At 38.8% G+C, this 22,643-nt stretch overlaps 1 protein-coding gene across 2 annotated transcripts in view; it reads left to right on the top strand.

Moving 5' to 3' along the window:
• Nucleotides 1-481: 481 nt before the first annotated feature.
• Nucleotides 482-22,643, top strand: part of RRAGB (Ras related GTP binding B) — a 41,592-nt gene continuing 19,430 nt past the window's right edge. The window contains exons 1-5 of one of the 2 annotated variants that reach the window (XM_057717897.1): nucleotides 482-1,064; nucleotides 1,903-1,936; nucleotides 4,925-5,024; nucleotides 9,305-9,388; nucleotides 11,317-11,383. In XM_057717897.1, the coding sequence (XP_057573880.1) occupies nucleotides 973-1,064; nucleotides 1,903-1,936; nucleotides 4,925-5,024; nucleotides 9,305-9,388; nucleotides 11,317-11,383 (377 nt within the window). In that variant the 5' untranslated portion in view covers nucleotides 482-972. The remainder of the gene's footprint in view (nucleotides 1,065-1,902; nucleotides 1,937-4,924; nucleotides 5,025-9,304; nucleotides 9,389-11,316; nucleotides 11,384-22,643) is intronic. The other variant, XM_057717898.1, reaches the window with a different exon arrangement.

Genomic DNA, 22,643 nt, shown 5'->3' with positions numbered 1-22,643 from the left:
GATGTATTAACTCATTTAATTACAAGCTCAGTTACAAGGATGGGGCTAATAATAGAAACAGGAAAACAAAGACTTAAAAAACGGAGAAAAAAGACAATGTTGCGCCTTCTCCACTGAAAAACGTTAAGGGTGAAATAGCATTCAGAAAAAAATGCTAGCTTTGAGGCACTAAAATTGCAACTTGCTCCTTTAATTGTCCGCGGCGGGCGGGGGTGGGGCCAGGTGGCCAACACTAAAAGCCGCTTCTGGCTGGCCGAGCCCTACCAAGCCTGTGGCTTTCCAAGAGCCGGGGCCACGTGATGGCGACAGGCGGCACTCTGTCTTTCTCCGCACAGTCTCTATGGTATTCTTCTCAGCCCACCCGCCCCTTAGGGAAGCGGCGGTCACGTGACAAGCTAGGGTTTACGGCAGGTGCCCACGTGATCCTGGCCTGCAGTAGGGTGGCTGCGGTGAGGTACCTGCGCTCCGGAAGGGCGGGCGGTTAGGTCGTTGCTGCAGCAGCCTCTGGCGGACTCTCCAGAACGCCCAGGCTCGGGAACAAGGAGCCGACTGAGGCATTCATCGCTTAGTCCCTACGGCACGGGCCTGCTCTTTCTGCCACCTCGGCCTTCCGCGTCCCCACCTCTTTTCGGGTGAAGTCCCCTTTGGGTTTCGAGACCTTGGGGCCTGAGACCCAAACTCGAGACGAACCCCCCGACCCACCCATCCCTTTTTCCTTCTCATCCTCCATCTCTTCCTTTTCATCACCGAATCAGCCTTTGAGCTGGCCAGCTCAGCGGTGCCTTGAGGCCAAGTTCGAGGCGGTAAAGGTAACGGTGGGAAAAGCAGCCCCCCAGTGGACAAAGGCGGAGGCAAGCCTAGAGCAGGCCTAAGGGCCGTAGGCGACGAGAATAAGCGGCTGAGGGAGTAAACAAGGGGAAAAAAAAGAGAGTACTGCGAATTTAGAAGGGACTGGAAAGGACTTGTTGCACGATGGAAGAATCTGACTCTGAGAAAAAGATGGAGAAAGAGAATCTGGGGCCGAGAATGGATCCTCCCATAGGCGAACCGGAAGGATCGCTTGGGTGGGTGAAGGGTATCAAGTCAAACCTGGAAGTAAAGGGGCAGGGGGGACTTTCTAACTGAAGAGAGTATTGTGAATTAGAATTACCCACCAATGGTAAATTGCTTTGATTCACCAGTAGGATTGCTTTTGGTGATTGGATAAACTAGCAAGAGGCCTGGTTGCTAACTGGGGAAAAACAACGCTTGGGACAGGCCTGATATTCCTCCAGGGACAGGGAAGTGTTCTAATTGAGGAGGCAGTTCTGAATTGCTTTGAATTATCAATAAAGGAGATTTGACGTCATCATGTCGAGGATAAGAAGACTAGGAAAAGGGCCTTTCATGGGCAGAGATCAGTGGCTTGAGAGTGCTTTCTGTGCCAATTTGTGCCTGAATTTGAGAATTTATATACTTTGTGCCTGTGATGAGTGAAATATGACTTGGAAGGACAGCTGAAGGACTAAAGATTTTTAAAAATAAATACTGACTTTGAAGAAAAGGGTATTCAAATATGGCAATATTGTTTGATTTATTAAAGCATTTGTAAATGTTGCTTTGATAAATTTTTAAGGTGATAAAAAATTGAATCTTGAATTTTAATGGCTCATTTATATTTATAAATAAATCTTCCTAGGAGCTATCTCCTGAGCATGTAATTAGGGGAGAGGGAGCATAAACCCAGTTTTATAATTTAGGAAAATGAGGGCCTCCACTTAATTGAGGTCCCTCGTACAGCTATAGTCAGCTATTTTGCTAAATGTGTTTTTTTGCACCTCTACATTTTTTTCATATTTCTTTAATTCTAATTTCTAAGCCAACTGGATCATGGAAACTCTGTCTTTTGGTTTATATCTGCAGGTGGGTGCTACCAAATACAGCCATGAAGAAAAAGGTAAGACGTGTTAGGTACATCAAAAACATGAAGGTAGAGGTAAGAAGTTACTGTTTAGGAAATATATTTGCGTTCATATTTGCCATCTTTCCATGACTGTTGTAGGAACCTTCTACCTGTTCTGCCTGACTCTTGTCCCCTTCTTTGCTATCAGATTTAATTTTTCTAATACAGAAATCTTAACTAAGTCATTCACATACTTAAGAACTTTTTGTAACTTCCTAGAGCCCATAGAATACAATCCAAAAGATTTCATGTCATAGAATGCTCTTTAAAAATCGATTCCTGTATAATTCATTTTCCATCAAGCCTTCAATAAATTATTCTTCAACTTGAAAAAAAATCTATTCCTGACTAAACCGTCTGCCACACCGTTACACCCTATCATAGCCATGCAGAATCTGTTTTTCTCCAAGTTTACAATTAATTTGCATTTTGTACAAGCTGTACACACACACTACACAGGCCTCTGCCTGCATATTTATGTTGAACCCAACTCATGTTATCACTATAAGGTTTCATGAGAGTTCTCCAAATGGAATTGAACACTCCTTCCCTTTGGCTCTTATGGTACTGTGCCCCACCTTGGGGTTTAGTAAGAATTAATAAGGGCACAGTTCTAGAGCAAATTTCTGAACCTTTTGGGCTTTCAGTTTCTCCATTTATAAATTGTTGATAATAATGTTACCTATCTCATAGGATTGTTACAAAGTTTTTAAATGAGCACATGCAGTAGAGCAGTTAGATTAGTGCTTAATACAGTTAGCCTTGATGTCTTTCATAAGCTATTAAAGTAAGATTTCTTAAATTAAAAAACAAAAGCCCGTAAAAAAGAATGAAATATTGCCATTTGAAGCAATATGGATGGACCTAGAGAATATTATGCTTAGTCAAATAAGTCAGACAGAGAAGGACAAATGCTATATGCTATCGCTTATATATGGAATCTAAAAAATAATACAAATGAATCTATATACAAAATAGAAACAGACTCAGACATAGAAACCAAACTAGTGGTTACAAAGGGGAGAGGGACAAATTAGGGGTATGAGAGTAACAGACACAAACTACTATACACAAAATAGATAAGCAACAAAGATTTACTGTATAGCAGGGGTCCCCAACCCCCAGGTACCGGTCCTCGTCCGCGGCCTGTTGGGAACCGGGCCACACAGCAGGAGGTGAGTGGCATGTGACTGAAGGAAGCTTCATTTGCGGCTCCCCATAGCTCGCATTACTGCTGAACCATCCCCCCTGCCCCCACCCCACCCTGGTCCGTGGAAAAATTGTCTTCCATGAAACCAGTCCCTGGTGCCAGAAAGGTTGGGGACTGCTGCTGTATAGCACAGGGATTATACCCAATATCTTGTAATAACCTGTAATGGAGTATAATCTGCAAAAAAAAGTGAATCACTGCTGCACACCTTAAACTAACACAGTATTGTAAATCAACTATGCTTCAATTAACAAAAAAAGAGATACACTTAACTTTATCTAATAAGTCAATTATATAAGTTCAGTCTGCTAAGGAAATGTTCTTGATGAGCCTGTCTAAAGTTGCTATCAAGGACGCCTAAAAATGCCAGATATTTGCAAATGATAAGAGTAAAAACAAAACTTTTTTCTAACAACTTTAGACTATCTCCTCAGTAACATTTCCTTAGTGAGATAAAGTTATATAGCTAAATAGATTAAATTGAGTTTGAGTACAGTATACTTTTATTAATACTTGCTATATTTGTAATTAGAATTTTTCATAAAATATCTTGTAATTGAAGATAGAACTATATTTCATAGATTTTCAGTTAGAAAAGACTCTTAAAAGTTACCTCACCCAATTTTCCTCCTAGTGCAAGAATCTATAGCGTCTTTGATAGGTGTTTTTCTGTTTTTGTTAAATGCTGTCATTGACAAGAAGGTGTTTACCTTCACCCTTTCCATTGTTAAAAAATTGCTTGTTTTATGTCTTTGTTTTGATAGCTTGCTCATTCTTTTGATGAACATATTTTGAGCATCTGTTATATGTTAGGCACCGAAGACTCAAAGAGGGTTGTCCCTGCCATTCAGGAGCTCAGAGTCTTGTGAGAGACAGACCAAAAAAAAAAAAACAAAAAGGATAACTGCAATGCATTATGGTCTTTGCAGTGTCATAACAGTGTCATGGGAGGACAGAGTTGAAACACATCTAAGCCAGCCTGGGGCATTGGGATCAGAGAAGTTCTTGAGATGATTACTGAACCAAGTCTTGAAGGATAAGTGGAGCATAGCTGAAGGAAGAAAAGGGAGTGGAAAGTTACTGACAGAGAGTTCTGCATGAAAAAAAGGCATAGAGCTGGGCTCCCTGGAGACCTGGAGCAGTCAAAGGGACTACAGGCAGTTCAGTTCAGTATGGCTGGACTCTACAAGTTCCAGGCTAGGAGGGTCAGAACATGAGGGCAGAGGAGTAGATAAGCCAGATCAAAGAGGGTCTTATATGTAGTTTAAGGACTTGATCCTGTGGGGGATGGGATGCTTTTGAAAAGAAATAAAAGAGTAATTAATGAAACAAAATCATGAAAGTAAGTAAAAGGGATGAGATTAAGGGCAGAAGTGGTAACATTGACCCTGAGTAGGAGGAACTTTCAGCTTTACTGACATACCCTGCCAGATAGTTCAGTGTATAAAACATTAGATTATGAGAGTTTTCTCTGGTATTTCGCTAACATAGTACTGAATATATGATAGTATATATTAGTAGCATAATAAATTCACTGCAGTTCTGTCACCAAGAGAATATGTGACTCTTGACAGGTAAGTGGCTGGCCTCTGGAATTCTCAGTACCTCTGCATTCACCATTGGTTAGAGAACAAGTCAGTTACAAGTATCCCCTCTAGGTTGTTAGTACTGTCACTTCAGTAAAACATCAACTTCAAAAGAGAAATACATCCCTTTAGACTTGATATACTCTTGATTGCTGACTCCTTTCTTTTTTCCCATTTTGTCCTTAGGTGCTGTTGATGGGTAAAAGTGGGTCCGGTAAGACCAGCATGAGGTCTATTATCTTTGCAAATTATATTGCAAGAGACACACGTCGCCTTGGTGCAACAAGTAAGATGTTTTATCTTATTGTAAAGTCAGGTGATCTTAATCTGCATAACACACTTGGTTGCAGTAACTTGGGGATGCAGAGATTGACAGATTTGTTTTTGAGCATGTTTCCTTTTTTTTTCCATTCCTTCTCAGGAGGATGTGACCTAATTCTGGTTACTACTGGTGGCTCTCGGGGAGGTTTTTCCCTTTTTAGATTGCTTACCAAATGGGATACCCTTGTCCAACTTCATTTTTATCCTGCTGTTTCTCAACAAGCATAAGGGTCATTTTGTTTATTCACTTTTTTGGGGGGGGGGGTTGTTTTTAACTGTTATTATATAAAGAGAAATTAATTTATAGGTATTAACAAGCATAACATTAAAATCTTAGATTTTTTTAAAAGCAGTAGTCCTAGTACATTAAAAGGTACATTGCTGGGTTTGGGAGATAGTCAGAGGGAAGTTACCCGGATCTGTACTCTGCTACTTCTCTTCCTGGATACATATAGATGTTCTCATTGGTGTTCTAGCTTTGACTTGAGAAATGTTTCATTGCCCTTTATGGTTTGAATGTTGAATCTGGTTTCTTAGTATAGGCTAACTTGCTGCCATGGCTGAAAGTTCAGTGGATCTGTGCTCCTGGGAGACCCTTTCTGTCTTTAGGCTATAATGCCATTGCATTTTTGTATCATCCAAGCATTTCTGGATTCTTCCTTGGTCCTTGGCCTCTAGGTGATGAAACCATTGCCCTACTTGGCTTTCAGATTTTCCTGATCTGGGTTGCTAGCATCTTGGACACTTTTAGGGACAAGCCACCTACTACTTCATAAGGTATCTCACTCTGGTTTCAAGAACAACAAACATTTTTAAAACACCCTAGGATACAAAAAGAGAAGGAAACCTCATTTCTGTTCTTAAAGTGCTTGGAGTGTAGTATAGACTCTTATAATTAGGGAAGTTTTAATGATTAGAAAGTTATTTCTTAGAGCCCCAAATCTATTTCCCTTTATTTCTATTAGCTGGTACCCTCTCTGTTCTCTTGAGCCTCTGCAAATATTTTAGTATGATTAATGTCTCCATCTATCCTAGCCATCCCTTGCCTCCCAAATCTTATCTTCCTTAAGTTAAATATCTCCAGTTCCTCCATCTATTCCTCATTTGACATCATTTTGAAGCATTTCTAAGGACTTGTTTGAATATGTCTATATTTTTTTAGTGCCGAGACTTAAAAGAAGATGTCTAATCAGAGGACTGTTACATCTCTTTTTCTCGGCATCACGCTGCTGTTAGTACAGTCTAGCCCTACTCTCCTTCCGTGGCGTAGCCTTCATTATACGAGTCATACTAAAACAATAATTCCTTTTCACACATACATTTTTGTTAAAACACATATCCTCCTTCTGATTCTTGTGCAGTAAATATTTTGAACCTAAGAATAAATGCTTATCTCTATTAAATTATTCAGTTTTGATTGTTTTAGCCCATGAAAGGTTAACTTAAATCCAGAACAAGTTACTATTTCACTGGGCCTCAGTTTCCTTATCCATAGAAAAGGGGTTGTATCCTGTTTTCATTTTAGCTACTTATTCTCTCATCTGATATGTTAGCTATCCTTCCTAGCTTTATGCAGTTTGTATATTTGATAAGCATCTCATCTACTTTTCATCTAAGTCATTTATCAAAAATTTTGGTCACGACAGGGTCCTATGTCCTGTTATGCCTCAAGAGACTTCCTTCTAGAAAGTACCTGTCCAGACTTCTCCCTGTTTTGATTTGCTATATTTTAATTTTTTTCTATTCTTCCAAGTTTAATATCTGGATCTAATAATCATGATTTCAGTAGATCAGAGGAAGCTAATGTTTATTGTATGCTGTTTTATTTACTTTAGTTCTCATATTAACTTCATTTTAATAGATGAAGAAAGTATGATGAAGAAGTTAAGCTCACTCAGCTCGTAAGTGTTAGAGCTAGAATGTCAATCTATGCTTCTGCTTTATTCATTATGCTACAGCCACAATGCCTGGCAGACTTTTTTCTCTTTGTGTTTTAAATCTGCACATTTCACTAAAGTACTTTTTTCTAGTCCAATTAATATTTTTGTTTTTAGCTAATCAGCAGAGTTGATTGACTACCCTAAGTCTGGTGAATAGTCTTAAAACCCAAATTTCAGAGCTAGTCAAGCTTTTTAACATAGTTTTGAAATGATCTAGCAGCATCATTAAAAAGTTACAAACAGAATGTTGCAAATTATATGAACCCTGTACATTGAAGCAGGCCATTTATTTAACAAGTGTTTTTCTGGAGCTTCCTGTGGAAGGGACAGTGCTCTTGACCTTAAGGGTATCTCAAGTGGGACCTTTATTTATAATACTTTGTTAGTAATTACTATATTTCTTAAAGGTGATAAAAGTATACTTCAAAATATTATGTTGGCCTTAATGCTTTAGTCTATCATTAGCTAGTTTGGTCATTGCTAAAGAAAGGTCTTGGTTCTACTGCTAAACTTTTAGACTAATTAAAAATACATACACTGCATTGATTTTTACTTACTATTCCTTTTTGTGCAGTGCTGACTTTCTTTAAAAGGAGTGAAAGAGTACTTATTCTAAAATATATCATCTTGAATATTTTAGTGTTTTTCTAGTTTGTCATTGCTAAAAAAAAGTCCAGTTTCATTTCGTTAAACTTAGAACGTACTGTGTTTTAAAATTTGAAGTAAGGATACAGAATTGTGGTATTTATGTATTACGGGGCTGTTAAAATGTGTTCGTTGGAATAGTAAATTTGTCAATAAAAGTTGTGATTATGAAGTATTTTAGTCTCAAACACTGTTGACAGCTCCAAGATTGCCTACCTTCTCAAAATTCTCTGATCCCTTGGCTTTTATTTAATGCTTTATTACCCTGGTTTTATTCCTTTACCTTTAACCATCCCTCCCTTTTAAAAAAATGAATATTTTCTTCTTTCTGCCCCATAAGTGTATGTGATTTCCCACAGCTCTGTTCTTGGTTCTTTTCAGTTGCTATTATGATAGCAGGACAGGAGGACTAGGAGAGCCAGAGGGCCCTATAGGAGACCTGAGACTAAAGGAGGAGGCAGAAAGTGGGGGTTAGATCATAAAGTGCCCTATAAACCAAGTCAGGTAGTTTAAACTGAGGGTAGAGAGCAACCCTTAGAGAGTTTCAAACAGAAAAGTAATATTTTTAATTTTCATTATTTTTAATTTTCAATTTTAATTACAAAAGAAAAACTTGTGAAAAATTCAAACATTGCAAAAGTGTTTACTCCGTCTCTCATTCTCAGACCTAGTTCATAGGGACAACTACCATTAGTAATTTGAAGTTATCCTTCTGACCTTATTTTTTCTGGGTGTATAGTCATACATAGAGATATGTTAATTTTTTTCTTTTTAAAGAAGAATGAGTGCATTGTGAAGAGATCATTATACCTGTAATATGCAGGAGAGATTGGAGGGAGGCAGGAAAGAAACAGATTGACAAATTAGGGAACTGTTTTTAGACCAGGTAAGAGATGATGGGGGCTTAACTTGGTTTAGGGTGGTAGTAGTGGGTATGGTGAGAAGCAAATGGATTTGGGATATAGTTAAGAGGTAGAGTCAATAGGACTTGCTGGTAGATTTGGGGGGAATGGAGGAAAGAGTGGGCTCAAGGATGGCTTAGGCAACTGGTTACATTCACTGAGTTAAGACTGAAAGAAGAATAGATTTTATGGGAAGAATGGGGATATGATGAGTTATATTTGGATACATTGAGGTTGGTTTACTTGTGGTCTGTGCAAGTGAAGATGTCCAATATATGGTTCAGAAAAGGAAGAGAGAAATCTGTATTATAGATACATATTTGTGGATTATCAGTATCCAAATGATATGAATTGATTAGCTTGCTTGGGGGAAGAATACATAGAGAGAAGAGTAGGTGGCCAAAGATGGAATCCTGAAGAACTCCAACATTTAAGGGACAGAAAGAAGAATAGGAGCTTGTGAAAGAGGGCCTGCTAGAGAGGTTATAGGTATGCTATCAGAGGCCAAGAAAAGAGAATTTTTTGAGAAGAGAGTAGTCAACAGTGTCATGCTGCAGAAAGTAAGGCAAAGACTAAAAAGTCCATTGGATTTGGTAAAGGGGCCATTGGTCACTTGATGAGAACAATTTCTATGATATGGGAATAGAAACTAGATTTCTATCCCAAGTTCTCCATATCTAAACAGTCACTGAATCCTGTCACTTCTTTTGTTATTGTCTTTCCCTTTCTCAGTAGCACTTCTTTCCATTTTTTTTTAGTACTAGACCGTTTACATAGTCTTCAAATTAATAGCAGTTTGAGCACCTACTCTCTCGTAGACTCTGTTGGAAATACAAAGACATGTAAGATATGATTCCTTTTCCAAGGAGGGGGAAGTAAAGGGGAGAAGGGAAGTAGTTTTAGCACCTACTACGTGCCAGGCACTTGATGTATGATAACTCCTTTAATCCTCACAGTAATTCTGTGAGGTCAGTACTATGTCCCCCGCCTTTTTTTTTTTTTTAACGGAAGAGGAAACTAATACTCAGAGGTTAAGTGACTTAACCATGGTCACACAGAGAGGTAGAGCTGGTATGTGAACTAAGAACTGTTTGACTCCAATGCCCATTTTTTTTAAAGTAATGCTTTGCTGCTTATGATATAGTTTATGAGAAGATAAAATTGCACAAAAGTTAGATAGCAGTCAATTTCAGCAACAGCTTCAAGATAGTCATAGAAGAAATACCACTGTGTGATGATTAACTATTACATAAATTATAAAGATGTTAATTGCTAGATTTTGAGAAATTTCCAGGATAAGAATTTTCATTATTGTTCCTTGTGATTTTTAGTGCCTGGCAGAGAGTAGATGCTTAATAAATATTTAAGTGAATTCAGAGGGAGTGATGATGGTAAGTGGGGGTGGTCAGGTAGGGCTTTTAGAAGAGGTGGGATTTAAGCTGGGTCGTAGAAGATGAATCTAACTTTGGAAGAAAGGTGGGGAGGACTTTCTAGGCAGATGGACAGAGTAGGCAAAGTATAGGGTGGGGGAGGGAAGTGTAAGGCAGAGGTCGCAAACAGGCAGCCTGTATGCTGGATAAGGCCTGTAGATGTGTTTTGTTTGGCCTGTGCGATGTTTTAGAAAAATTGGAATTAGTTATCAATATATATAAAAGTTTCCATAAAAAACCTGGATTTCCTACTACTATTGAAAAATTTAAAGATCTGGTAATCATGAGCCGATGTTCCTGCATGGCAAATGAGCTAGAGCTGAGTAACTGCTACCCACTCCATTGTCCCCTGGGGTGGATGTTTATTTTCCATGCATGATCAACTTCACTCTTGTACGTTTACTGGCCTAGCTTCTATTAGCAAGTTTGCGACCCCTGATGTAAGGGATGTTGGAGGTTAGGGTGGTAGAAGGGTTTGGGAGGACTATGAATAAACCAAATTGGACTGGAGCAAAAGGCTTTATTAATGTGAATCATTGGGGAACATAAAGGTAGATTGGAAGCCAAATTCTGAAGGACCTTGAATGACCCCCCTATAGGTATGGAGGAGCCATTGAAAGTGTTTTGAATGGGGAGTGACATGTTCAAAGTAGTGTTAAGAAGATGAATCTGGCAGTAGCCTATAGGGTGAAGTAAAGTAAGTCTTCCTGGTGGGAGGTAATTATGGAACTACTGTAGTTGTATAGGCTTGAGAGGGTAAGGGCTTTCTTTAATGTTAGTAGCAGGTTGTAAAACAAGAGTGGAATTGAGGGAGATTACAAAGGAGTAGCAATGAATTGAATGTGGACAGAGGAGTCAAAAATGACCCACTCAAAATAGGAAAATGGTAGGGTCATTAACCAAAATAAGGAAATCAACAGAGGGAGCGAGTTTGGTTATGTTTTATGTTTGTTTTGTGTTTGGTTTTTGTTGTCTTTTTTTAATTTTTAAATTTTTTGTGGAGGGTGTTGATGGGTCAGAAAAGAGCTATTAAATGGCATATGTCTCTGTCTTACATGTTGAAATTTTAACAGTATTATAATGGGAGATTGTTTCTGCTCTAAGCACTAAAACTACTAAAAAGTAAAATGACTTATGTGAGGGCCAGTTCTGTAGCTCAGTGTAGTTGGCGCCCACCTTGCCACTAAACCACACTACTAAGCTAAAAATCACCTTCTTGTTGTAGCTTTGAGCATTTCACTCCACTTTGGTCCTTCTAAATTCCATGGGTTAGCACTTTGCTTATTTTGAATTTTATCTCGCATGCTACAATTACTAGATTTGTTATATTTGTCTTCCAGTTGATGTAGAACATTCTCATGTTCGATTTCTGGGAAACCTGGTATTGAACCTGTGGGACTGTGGTGGGTAAGTACTATCTGCTTAATTCCTCATGAGGCCAAATGGCAATAATCATGGCATCTAGTATAATCAGCACAGAGAATACATTAGAGTAACTATCAGTTGAAACAGATACATTAGATAAAAATTACTTCAGAATTGGTACTTGATTAAAGATCTCTGACTTTTATGTCATTGTGAAAATGCCCTCTGTATGTGACATGTTTAAGCAGCACTAACACAAGCTGTATCTAGGTATCTGTAGTATGGGATTGATCATCCTTCTCTTTTTCAGATGGAGAAACTAGGTTTCTATCTCAAGTGGCCTAACACCAGCGCTGAGCTCTTAGCCATCACACCATACTGCTTCATTCTTTGTTATTTAAATAATTATCTCCAGGCAATCTAAGCACGGTAGATCGGACCTCAGTTCTCCAGCTGAGTTTCCCACTGTTGGAGGAATAGGAGACAGTTTTTCCTCTTACGTCCAAGATGCTTCCAGAATATCCCATCACAAATACATTCACTGTGCATATGGAGCTCCCTTCCATATGATGTGCTTTCTATCATTTGCATCTCTGTACTAAAGCAGCAACATGTAATGCATATTGGTTAGGAGCCTAAGCTATGGAGTTAGATTGGGGTTTGTATCTCAGCTCTGTTAGCTCTGTTATCTTGGATAGATCATTTAAACTCTCTGAGCTACAGTTTCTTCATCTGTACAATAGGAATAATGATTATACCAACTTACAGGGTTGTTTTGATGATTAAGATTATATATGTATATATATATGAATTATATATATATATATATATCTCATACTGCCTACAAAATAAATAAATGTTATAAATAGCTGTGTCTCCCAGCTCCTAGTATAGAGCTAGCCATGGAGTGGGTGCTCAATGAATATTTTTTGAAAGAATAACAAATAAGAAAATGACTTCATTATTGCTAGCAGATGGATCACTTAACACCCTAGTAGCTTTCTCCATGTAAATTCTTCCTCAGTGTCATTGCTTCCAATTCTGTAATCTGTGTCGAGAGATTAGTCCAAGTCCTTTTCTTTTAGGCACTAACATGTTATTGTCATTTTTACAGATAAGGCAGCTGAGGTCCAGTGAGATTTTGAATCTCCCAAGGTCACACAGCTACTTAGTAGCAAAGTGTAGGGCTAGAAGCTAGGTTCATGATTTTTTTTAAAGGAACTGCTATTTATTGAGAGCATGCCATATGCCACGTTTCATGCTAGATTCTTTCCCATAGGAAAGAAAATCCATTGATTTTTTTAGGAAAGCCTCCAGAAATTTAGAAAATTAAATTGACCAGAAACCCCCACCCCAATTCACTGATTATTCTAGTTTTCTAGAAATTTATTCAACATTCATTCAGCAAACATCTGTTGATCACCTACTATGTACCACACAGTGAGCAAAGCATTGAAAGTTACACCATAGTAGATTGACATACACAGCATTTGGTGGCTATGACAAAAACCTTCATAGTAAATACAATCTTTTTTCTTTCCTTCATTATTCATTTAGTTTTATTTTTGTTTCTATTTTTAAGATTTAATTTTTGTTGAGGTAACATTGGTTTATAACATCATTTAAGTTTCATGTATACAACATTGTATTTCTACTTCTGTAAATCCTACAGCATGCTCATAACCAAAAATTTAGTTTCTATCCATCAGCATACAGTTGACCCCCCTTTACCCTTTCCACCCTCCCCACTGCCCCTTTCCCTCTGGTAACCACTGTTCTCTATATCTGTGTGTTTGTTTTTGTTTGGTTTGGTTTGTTAATTTATTTTGTTTATTGTTTGTTTTTTATATGATGGGTGAGGTCATATGGTATTTGTCTTTGTCCATCTGACTTATTTCATTTACCATAATACCCTCAAGATCCATCCATGTTGTCGCAAATGGCAAATTTTCATCTTTTTTTATGGCTGAGTCCATTGCATATAGATACCACATCTTTTTTATCCATTCTTCTTTTGATGGCCACTTAGGTGGTTTCCATATCTTGGCTATTATAAATAATGCCACAGTGAACATAGGGGTGCATATATCTTTTCAAATTAGTGGTTTCATATTCTTTGGATAAATACCCAGAAGTGGGATAGCTGGATCATGTGGTAGTTCTATTGGTTTTTTTGATGACTCTCCATATTTCTTCCATAGTGACTGCACCAACTTACATCCCCACAAACAGCATATGAAGGTTCCCCTTTCTCCACTTGTTATTTCTCCACTTGTTATTTCTTGCCTTTTTGATAACAGCCACTCTAACGTGCCTAAGATGATATATTATTATGGTTTAGATTTACATTTCCCTAGTGATGAGTGACATTGAACATCTTTTCATGTGCCTCTTGGCCATCTGTATATCTTCTTTGGAAAAACATCTGTTCAGCTGCTCTGCCCATTTTTTAATCAGATTGTTTGTTTTTTTGTTGCTGTTGTTGATGAGTTTGTATGAGTTCTTTATATATTTTGGATATTAACTGCTTATCAGATGTATGATTTTCAGATATCTTTTCCCATTCAGTAGGTTGTCTTTTCGTTCTGTTGATGGTTTCTTTTTTTTTTAATACATCTTTATTGGAGTATAATTGCTTTACAATGTTGTGTTAGTTTCTGCTGTACAACAAAGTGAATCAGCTATATTTGTACACATGTCCCTATATCCCCTCCCTCTCGAAGCTCCCTCCCACCATCCCCATCCCACCCCCTCTAGGTAGTCACAAAGCACCAAGCTAATCTCCTTGTGCTATGCAGCAGCTTCTCACTAGCTATCTGTTTCTATTTTATATTTGATAATGTATATATGTCAGTGCTACTCTCTCACTACATCCCAGCCTCCTCTACCCCCTTCTGTGTCCTCAAGTCCTTTCTCTACATCTGCATCTTTATCCCTGCCCTGTCACTAGGTACTATTTTTCTAGATTACATATATGAGGGTGAGTCAAAAATTATCTGCACTCCGGTTATATTAAAACTTTGCTGGCCACACTGTCTTATCAGTGCTTTCTGTTCAAAGCTACTGTCTCCCCAGTCATTGCTGTGCTGTGCAGGTGTGAACGTGTTACATCAGTTCATTTGTAACTGCAGTGTGAGCAAATATGGATGCCCCACTTGTGATTTGCACAAAAGAAGAGCAGTGTGCAGAGATTTGTTTTTGTGGTCTGAGGGTGTACCTGGTGCTGTTATTTATCAAAGACTTTGTACACAGTTTGGAGAAAGTGTTTTGTCATGAAGAAGTGTGTATGAATGGATAGAGATGCTTACTGAAGAGCTGAAGCCTAAACTTCAGATTAAATGCACAGGAATGCTATCCAAGGGCATTGTGATCTTGCATGACTATGCACATCTGCACACTTCTGTCCACACTGTCAAGACTCTGCAAAAACTTCGTTTTGAGGTGTTAAAGCATCCTCTCTATACTGCTGATCTTGCTCCATCAGACTGTCAGCTCTTTGGTCGCCTGAAAGTATCCCTGTGAGGACGAAGATTCACTTCTGATGAAGAAGTGAAGAAAGCAGTACATTTGTGGCTCGCAGCTCAGCCTAAAATGTTTTTTAATGAGGGAATTCGAAAGCTTGTTGACACATGGACTAAGTGTATTGAAAAGCCAGGAGATTATGTCAAAAAATGATGTATTTGTCTTTTCTAAAAGTAAATTAAAATAACTTCTACAGCCAGAGTACAGATAATTTTTGACTCACCTTAATATGCATTAGCATACAGTATTTATTTCTCTCTTTCTGACTTACTTCACTCTGTATGACAGACTCTAGGTCCATCCACCTCACTACAAATAACTCAATTTCATTCTTTTTTATGGCTGAGTAGTATTTCACTCTGTATATGTACCACATCTTCTTTTTCCATTCATCTGTCGATGGATATTTAGGTTGCTTCCATGTCCTGGCTATAGTAAATAGTGCTGGAATGAACATTGTAGTACGTGTATATTTTTGAATTATGGTTTTCTCTGGGTATATGCCCAGGAGTGGGATTGCTGGACCAGTCATATGGTACTTTTATTTTTAGTTTTTTGAGGAACCTCCATGCTGTTGTCCATAGTGGCTGTATCAATTTATATTCCCACCAAAAGTGCAGGAGGGTTCCCTTTTCTCCACACCGTCTCCAGCATTTATTGTTTGTAGATGTTTTGATGATGGCCATTTTGACCAGTGTGAGGTGATACCTCACTGTGGTTTTGATTTGTATTTCTCTGATGATTAGTGATGTTCAGCATTTTTTCATGAGCCTTTTGGCCATCCAGATGTCTTCTTTAGAGAAATGTCTATTTAGGTCTTCTGCCCATTTTTGGATTGGGTTGTTTGTTTTTTTTATACTGAGCTACTTGGGCTGCTTACATAAACCTTTCTCAATTTGTTTGCAAATATTTTCTCCCATTCTGAGGGTTCTCTTTTTGTCTTGTTTATGGTTTCCTTTGCTGTGTAAAAGCTTTTAAGTTTAATTAGGCCCCATTTGTTAGTTTTGTTTTTATTTCCATTACTCTAGGAGGTGTGTTAAAAAGGATCTTACTGTGGTTTATGTCATAGAGTGTTCTATGTTTTCCTCTAAGAGTTTTATAGTGTCTGGCCTTACATTTAGGTCTTTAATCCATTTTGAATTTATTTTTGTGTATGGTGTTACAGAGTGTTCCAATTTCATTCTTTTACATGTAGCTGTTCAGTTTTTCCAGCACCACTTACTGAAGAGGCTGTCTTTTCTCCATTGTATATTCTTACCTCCTTTGTCAAACATAAGGTGACTATATGGATGTGGGATTATCTCTGGGCTTTCTATCCTGTTCCAATGATCGATATTTCTGGTTTTGTGCTAGTACCATACTCTCTTAATTACTGTAGCTTTGTAGTATAGTCTGAAGTCAGGGAGCCTGATTCTTCCAGCTCAGTTTTTCTTTCTCAAGATTGCTTTGGCTATTCATGGTCTTTTGTGTTTCCATATAAATTGTAAAACTTTTTGTTCTAGTACAGTGAAAAATGTCATTGGTGATTTGATAGGGATTTCTTTTTTTTTTTATTTTTTTTAATTTTTTTTATTTTTTTATTTTTTTTATTTTTTTGGGGGTACACCAGGTTCAATCATCTGTTTTTATACACATATCCCCGTATTCCCTCCCTTCCTTGACTCCCCCCACCTCGAGTCCCCCCCACCCTCCCTGCCCCAGTCCTCTAAGGCATCTTCCATCCTCGAGTTGGACTCCCTTTGTTATACAACAACTTCCCACTGACTATTTTACAGTTGGTAGTATATATATGTCTGTGCTACTCTCTTGCTTCGTCTCAGCTTCCTCTTCACCCCCCACCCCCTCCCAAACCTCGAGTTCTCCAGTCCATTCTCTGTATCTGCATCCTAATTCTTGTCACTGAGTTCATCAGTACCATTTTTAGATTCCGTATATGTGAGTTAGCATACAATATTTGTCCTTCTCTTTCTGACTTACTTCACTATGTATGACAGATTGTAGTTCTATCCACCTCATGACATATAGCTCCATCTCATCCCTTTTTATAGCTGAGTAATATTCCATTGTATATATATGCCACATCTTCTGTATCCATTCATTTGTTGATGGGCATTTAGGTTGCTTCCATGTCCTGGCTATTGTAAATAGTGCTGCAATAAACATTATGGTACACGTTTCTTTTGGGATTATGGTTTTCTTTGGGTATATGCCCAGGAGTGGGATGACTGGATCATATGGTAGTTCTATTTGTAGTTTTTTAAGGAACCTCCAAATTGTTTTCCATAGTGGCTGTACCAACTTACAGTCCCACCAACAGTGCAGGAGAGTTCCCTTTTCTCCACACCCTCTCCAACATTTGTTGTTTCCAGATTTTGTGATGATGGCCATTCTGACTGGTGTGAGGTGATACCTCATTGTGGCTTTGACTTGCATTTCTCTGATGATGAGTGATGTTGAGCATCTTTTCATGTGTTTGTTGGCCATCTGTATGTCTTCTTTGGAGAAATGTCTATTTAGGTCTTCTGCAATAGGGATTTCTTGAATGTGTAGATTGCTTTGGATAGTAGAGTCATTTTCACAATGTTGATTCTTCCAATCCAAAAATGTGGTATATTTTCCATCTGTTTGTATCATGTTTGTTTTCCTTCATCAGTGTCTTATAGTTTTCTGCATACAGGTCTTTTGCCTCCTTAGGTAAGTTTATTCGTAGATATTTTATTTTTTTTATTGCAGTGGTAAATGGGAGTGTTTCCTTAATTTCTTTATTTTTCATTGTTAGTGTATAGGAATGCAAGAGGTTTCTGTGCATTAATTTTGTATCCTGCTACTTTACCAAATTCATTGATTAGCACTGGTAATTTTCTGCTGGTATCTTTAAGATTTTCTATATACAGTGTCATGTCATCTGCAGACTGACATTTTTACTTCTGCATTTCAAATTTGGATTCCTTTAATTTCTTTTTCTTCTCTGATTGCTGTGGCTAAAACTTCCAAAACTATGTTGACTAATAGTGGTAAGAGTGATGACCCTTGTCTTGTTCCTGATCTTATAGGAAATGCTTTCAGTTTTTCACCATTGAGAATGGTATTGGCTCTGGGCTTATCATATATGGCCTTTATTATGTTGAGGTAGGTTCCCTCTATGCCTACTTTCTGGAGAGGTTTTATCATAAATGGATGTTGAATTTTGTCAAAAGCTTTCTCTGCATCTATTGAGATTATCATGTTTTTTCCCTTAATTTGTTAATATGGTGTATCACATTGATTAATTTGCATATATTGAAGACTCCTTGCTTTCCTTGGATAAATCCCACTTTATCACGCTGTATGATCCTTTTGATGTGCTGTTGGATTCTCTTTGCTATTATTTTGTGGAGAGTTTTTGCATCTATATTCATCAGCGATATTGGCCTGTAATTTTCTTTTTGTGACATCTTTTTCTGGTTTTCGTAACAGGGTGATGGTGGCCTCATTGAATGAGTTTGGGAGTGTCCCTCCTTCTGCTATATTTTGGAAGAGTTTGAGAAGGATAGGTGTTAGCTCTTCTCTAAATGTTTGATAGAATTCACTTGGGAAGCCATCTGGCGCTGGGCTTTTGTTTGTTGGAAAATTTTTAATCATAGTTTCAATTTCAGTGCTTGTGATTGCTCTGTTGTTATATTCTATTTCTTCTTGGTTCAGTCTTGGAAGGTTGCACTTTCTAAGAATTTGTCCATTTCTTCCAGATTGTCCATTTTGTTGGCATAAAGTTGCTTGTTGTAGTCTCACGTGATCCTTTGTATTTCTGTGGTGTCAGTTGTTACTTCTCCTTTTTCATTTCTGATTCTATTTATTTGAGTCTTCTCCCTTTCTTTCTGATGAGTCTGGCTAATGGTTTATCAATTTTGTTTTCTTCTCAAAGAACCAGCTCTTAGTTTTATTGATCTTTGCTATTGTTTCCTTCCTTTTTCATTCACTTCTGATATGATCTTATGATTTCTTTCCTTCTGCCAAGTTGTTTTTTTGTTTTTCTTTCTCTAATTGCTTTAGGTGTAAGGTTAGGTTGTTTACTTGAGATTTTTCTTGTTTCTTGAGGTAGGATTGTGTTGCTATAAACTTCCATCTTAGAACTGCTTTTGCTGCATCCCACAGGTTTTGGGTTGTTGTGTTTTCATTGTCACTTGTTCCTAGGTATTTTTTCATTTCATCTTTAATTTCTTAAGTGGTCTCTTGGTTATTTTGTAGCGTGTTGTTTAGCCTCCATATGTTTGTATTTTTTGCCTTTTTTTTCCTGTAATTGGTATCCAGTCTCATAGCATTGTGGTCAGAAAAGATTCTTGATATGATGTCAGTTTTCTTAAATTTTCTGAGGCTTGATTTGTGACCAAAGGTGTGATCTATCCTGGAGAATATTCCGTGTGCACTTGAGAAGAAAGTGTATTTTGTTGTTTTCAGATAGAATGTCCTATAAATATCAATTAAGTCCATCTGGTCTAATGTGTCATTTAAAGCTTGTGTTTCCTTATTTATTTTCTGTCTGGATGATCTGTCCATTGGTGTAAGTGGGGTGTTAAAGTCCCCTACTATTATTGTGTTACTGTTGATTTCCCCTTTTATGGCTGTTAGCATTTGATTTATGTTTGAGGTCCTCCTGTGTTGGGTGCATAAATATTTACAATTGTTTTATCTTCTTCTTGGATTGATCCCTTGACCATTATGTATTTTCCTCCCCTGTCTCTTGTAATAGTCTTTATTTTAAAGTCTGTTTTCTCTGATGAGAGTATTCCTACGCCCGCTTTCTTTTGATTTCCATTTGCATGGAATATCTTTTTCTATCCCCTCACTTGCAGTATGTATGTGTCCCTAGTTCTGAAGTGGGTCTCTTGTAGACAGCATATATGGGTCTTGTTTTTCTATCCATTTGGCCAGCCTGTGTCTTTTGGGTGGCACATTTACTCCATTCACATTTATGGTAATTATTGATATGTATGTTCCTGTTACTATTTTCTTAATTGTTTTGCATTTGTTTTTGTAGGTCTTTTATCTTTGTGTTTCCTGTGTAGAGAAGTTCATTTAACATTTGTTGTAAAGCTGGTTGGTTGGTGCTGAATTCTTTTAGCTTTTTTTGTCTGTGAAGCTTTTGATTTCTCTTTTGAATCTGAATGAGATCCTTGCTGGGTAGAGTAATTTTGCTTATAGGTTTTTTCCTTTGATCACTTTAAATATGTCCTGGCTCTCCCTTCTGGCCTGCAGAGTTTCTGCTGAAAACTCAGCTGTTAATCTTAGGGGAATTCCTTTGTATGTTTTTTGTTGCTTTTCCCTTGCTGCTTTTAATTTTTTTCTTAGTATTTAATTCTTGATAGTTTGATTAATATGTATCTCGGCCTGTTTCTCCTTGGGTTTATCCTATATGGAACTCTGTACTTCCTGGGCTTGATTGACTATTTCTTTTCCCTTGTTCCAGAAGTTTTCAACTATCATCTCTTCAAATATTTCCTCAGACCCTTTCTTTTTCTCTTCTTCTGGGATCCCTATATTTTGAATTTTGGTATGTTTAATGTTGTCCCAGAGGTCTCTGGGACTGTTCTCAATTCTTTTCATTCTTTTTTGTTTATTTTGCGCTGTGGCAGTTATTTCCAACATTCTATCTTCAAGGTAACTTATCCGTTCTTCTGCCTCATTTATTCTGCTATTGATTCCTTCTAGAGTATTTTTAATTTCAGTTATTGTGTTGTTCAGAATTGTTTGTTTGCTCTTTTGTTCTTCTAGCTCCTTGTTAAACAGTTCTTATATTTTGTCCATCTGTGCTTCCATTCTATTTCTGAGGTCTTGGATCTTCTTTAGTATCTTTTACTCTGAATTCTTTTTCAAGTAGACTGCCTATTCTTCATTTGTTTGGTCTTGTGGGTTTTTACCTTGTTCCTTCATCTGCATATTTCTCTGTCTTCTCATTTTGTTTAACTTACTGTGTTTGGGGTCTTCTTTCCTCAGGCTACAGAGTCGTATTTCTTCTTACTTCTGTTTTCTGTTCCTAATGAGTGAGGTTGGTCCAGTGGCTTGTGTAGGCTTCCTTGTAGGGGGACTTGTGCCTGTATTCTGGTGGATGGAGCTGGATCTTGTCCTGATGGGCAGAGCTGTGTCCAGTGGTGTGTTTTGGGGTGTCTATGAGCTTAGTATGACTTTAGGCATTCTGTCTGCTAATGGGTGGTGTTGTGTTCCTGTCTTGCTAGTTTTTTGGTACGAGGTGTCCAGCACTGGAGCTTGCTGGCCATTGGGTAAAGCTGAATCTTAGTGCTGATATGAATACTTCTGGGAGGGCTCTCCCTGATTAATATGGCATGGGGCTGGGTGTTCTCTGATGGTCCAACGTCTGGAATCAGCTCTCCCACCTCGGAGGCTCAGGCCCGACCCCCAGCCGGAGCACTAAGACCCTGCAAGCTGCACAGTGTGGAAGAAAAGGAAGCAGAAGAAAAAGAACAAACAAATCCCCAAGACAGATGGTAAAAGCAAAACTAAAGAGACAAAATGAGACAAAGAAAAGTACACACAGGTACTCACAAAAAAAAAAAAAGAAGGAGAAACAGAAAAAAGAGTGAAAACAAATAAGAGAGCAGCCAAACCAATAAACAAATACCAAAATGAAAACAGACACTAAAAACTAAACTAACAAAAACATAAAACCAGAAACAAATGAGATGTAGAAAGCAAAGCAGGAAGTCCTCCAATACTTCTGTGTAGGTCTCTGGACCTGCTGTGGGCACTGTGGTGCCAGCTCAGACTGTGATCTGGCCCTACTCCTGCGTGTATTTGCCCCCAAGGTCCACAGTTGCCCCCAGATTCCACAGCTTTATTTGTAGGAACACTCATTGTCTATTCAGGTATTCCACGGATGCAGGGTTTACTAAGCCAATTGTGGGTATTTATTCTGCTTGCTCCTGTGGCTACATGGAGAGGTTTCCCTTTCTCTTCTTTGGTGACACAGCCCCTGGGGTTCAGTTTTGGTTTTGGCCCTACCTCTGAGTGTGGGCTGCCCTCCAGTGTCTGTTACCTACCCAGACAATTTTGGGTAAAGCAGTGGCTGATTAGTGCTCACTTGCTCAGACCTGGGCCAGGGAGGGATATAGCAGCCACAATTGAAATGTGTTGTGGCAGAGGCCGGCATGAAGTTGCTAAAGCCTGAGATGTGCCATGTATTCTCCTGGGGAATTTGGCCCCAAATTGTGGGACCCTCCATAGTGTCAGGCTGCACAGGTTGCTGGGAGGGTGTGGGCAGTGACCTGCCTTGCACACAGGACCCTTGGTGCCAGTGGCAGCAGCATCTGGGGTCCAAAATAACAGCCGTGGCTCATGCTTGCCTAGGCATTGCCCTGCCATCTGTGAGTTCATGGAGCAGGAAGCAGCAAAGGTCTCCTGTCTCTCCAGCAGTCCCAGGTTTTTTCTCGGACTCCCTCCTGGCTAGCTGTGGCACACTGCCCCCCCACCCCCACCCCACAGGCTGTCCTCATGCAGCCAACCCAATCCTCTCCCAGGGGTCTGACCTCTGAAACCCAAGCCTCATCACTCTGCCCCTCCCTCCTGTGGTGGGTGAGCAGACAAGTGTCTCAGTCTGGTGAGTGCTGGTCGGCACTGATCCTCCATGCAGGAATCTCTCCATTCTGCCCTCCACACCCTGTGGCTGCCCTTTCCTCCGAGGCTCCATAGCTGCCCCCCACCCCCCACCCCATTTGTCTGCACCAGTGAGGGAGCTTGCTAGTGTGTGGAAACTTTTTGTCCTTCATAGCTCCTTCCCAGAGGGTCAGGT

This window comes from Hippopotamus amphibius, chromosome X, assembly GCF_030028045.1.
Source record: "Hippopotamus amphibius kiboko isolate mHipAmp2 chromosome X, mHipAmp2.hap2, whole genome shotgun sequence".
Taxonomy (NCBI): domain Eukaryota; kingdom Metazoa; phylum Chordata; class Mammalia; order Artiodactyla; family Hippopotamidae; genus Hippopotamus; species Hippopotamus amphibius.
The sequence above is the reverse complement of the archived record's forward strand: the minus strand, read 5'-3'. Positions and strand labels throughout refer to the sequence as shown.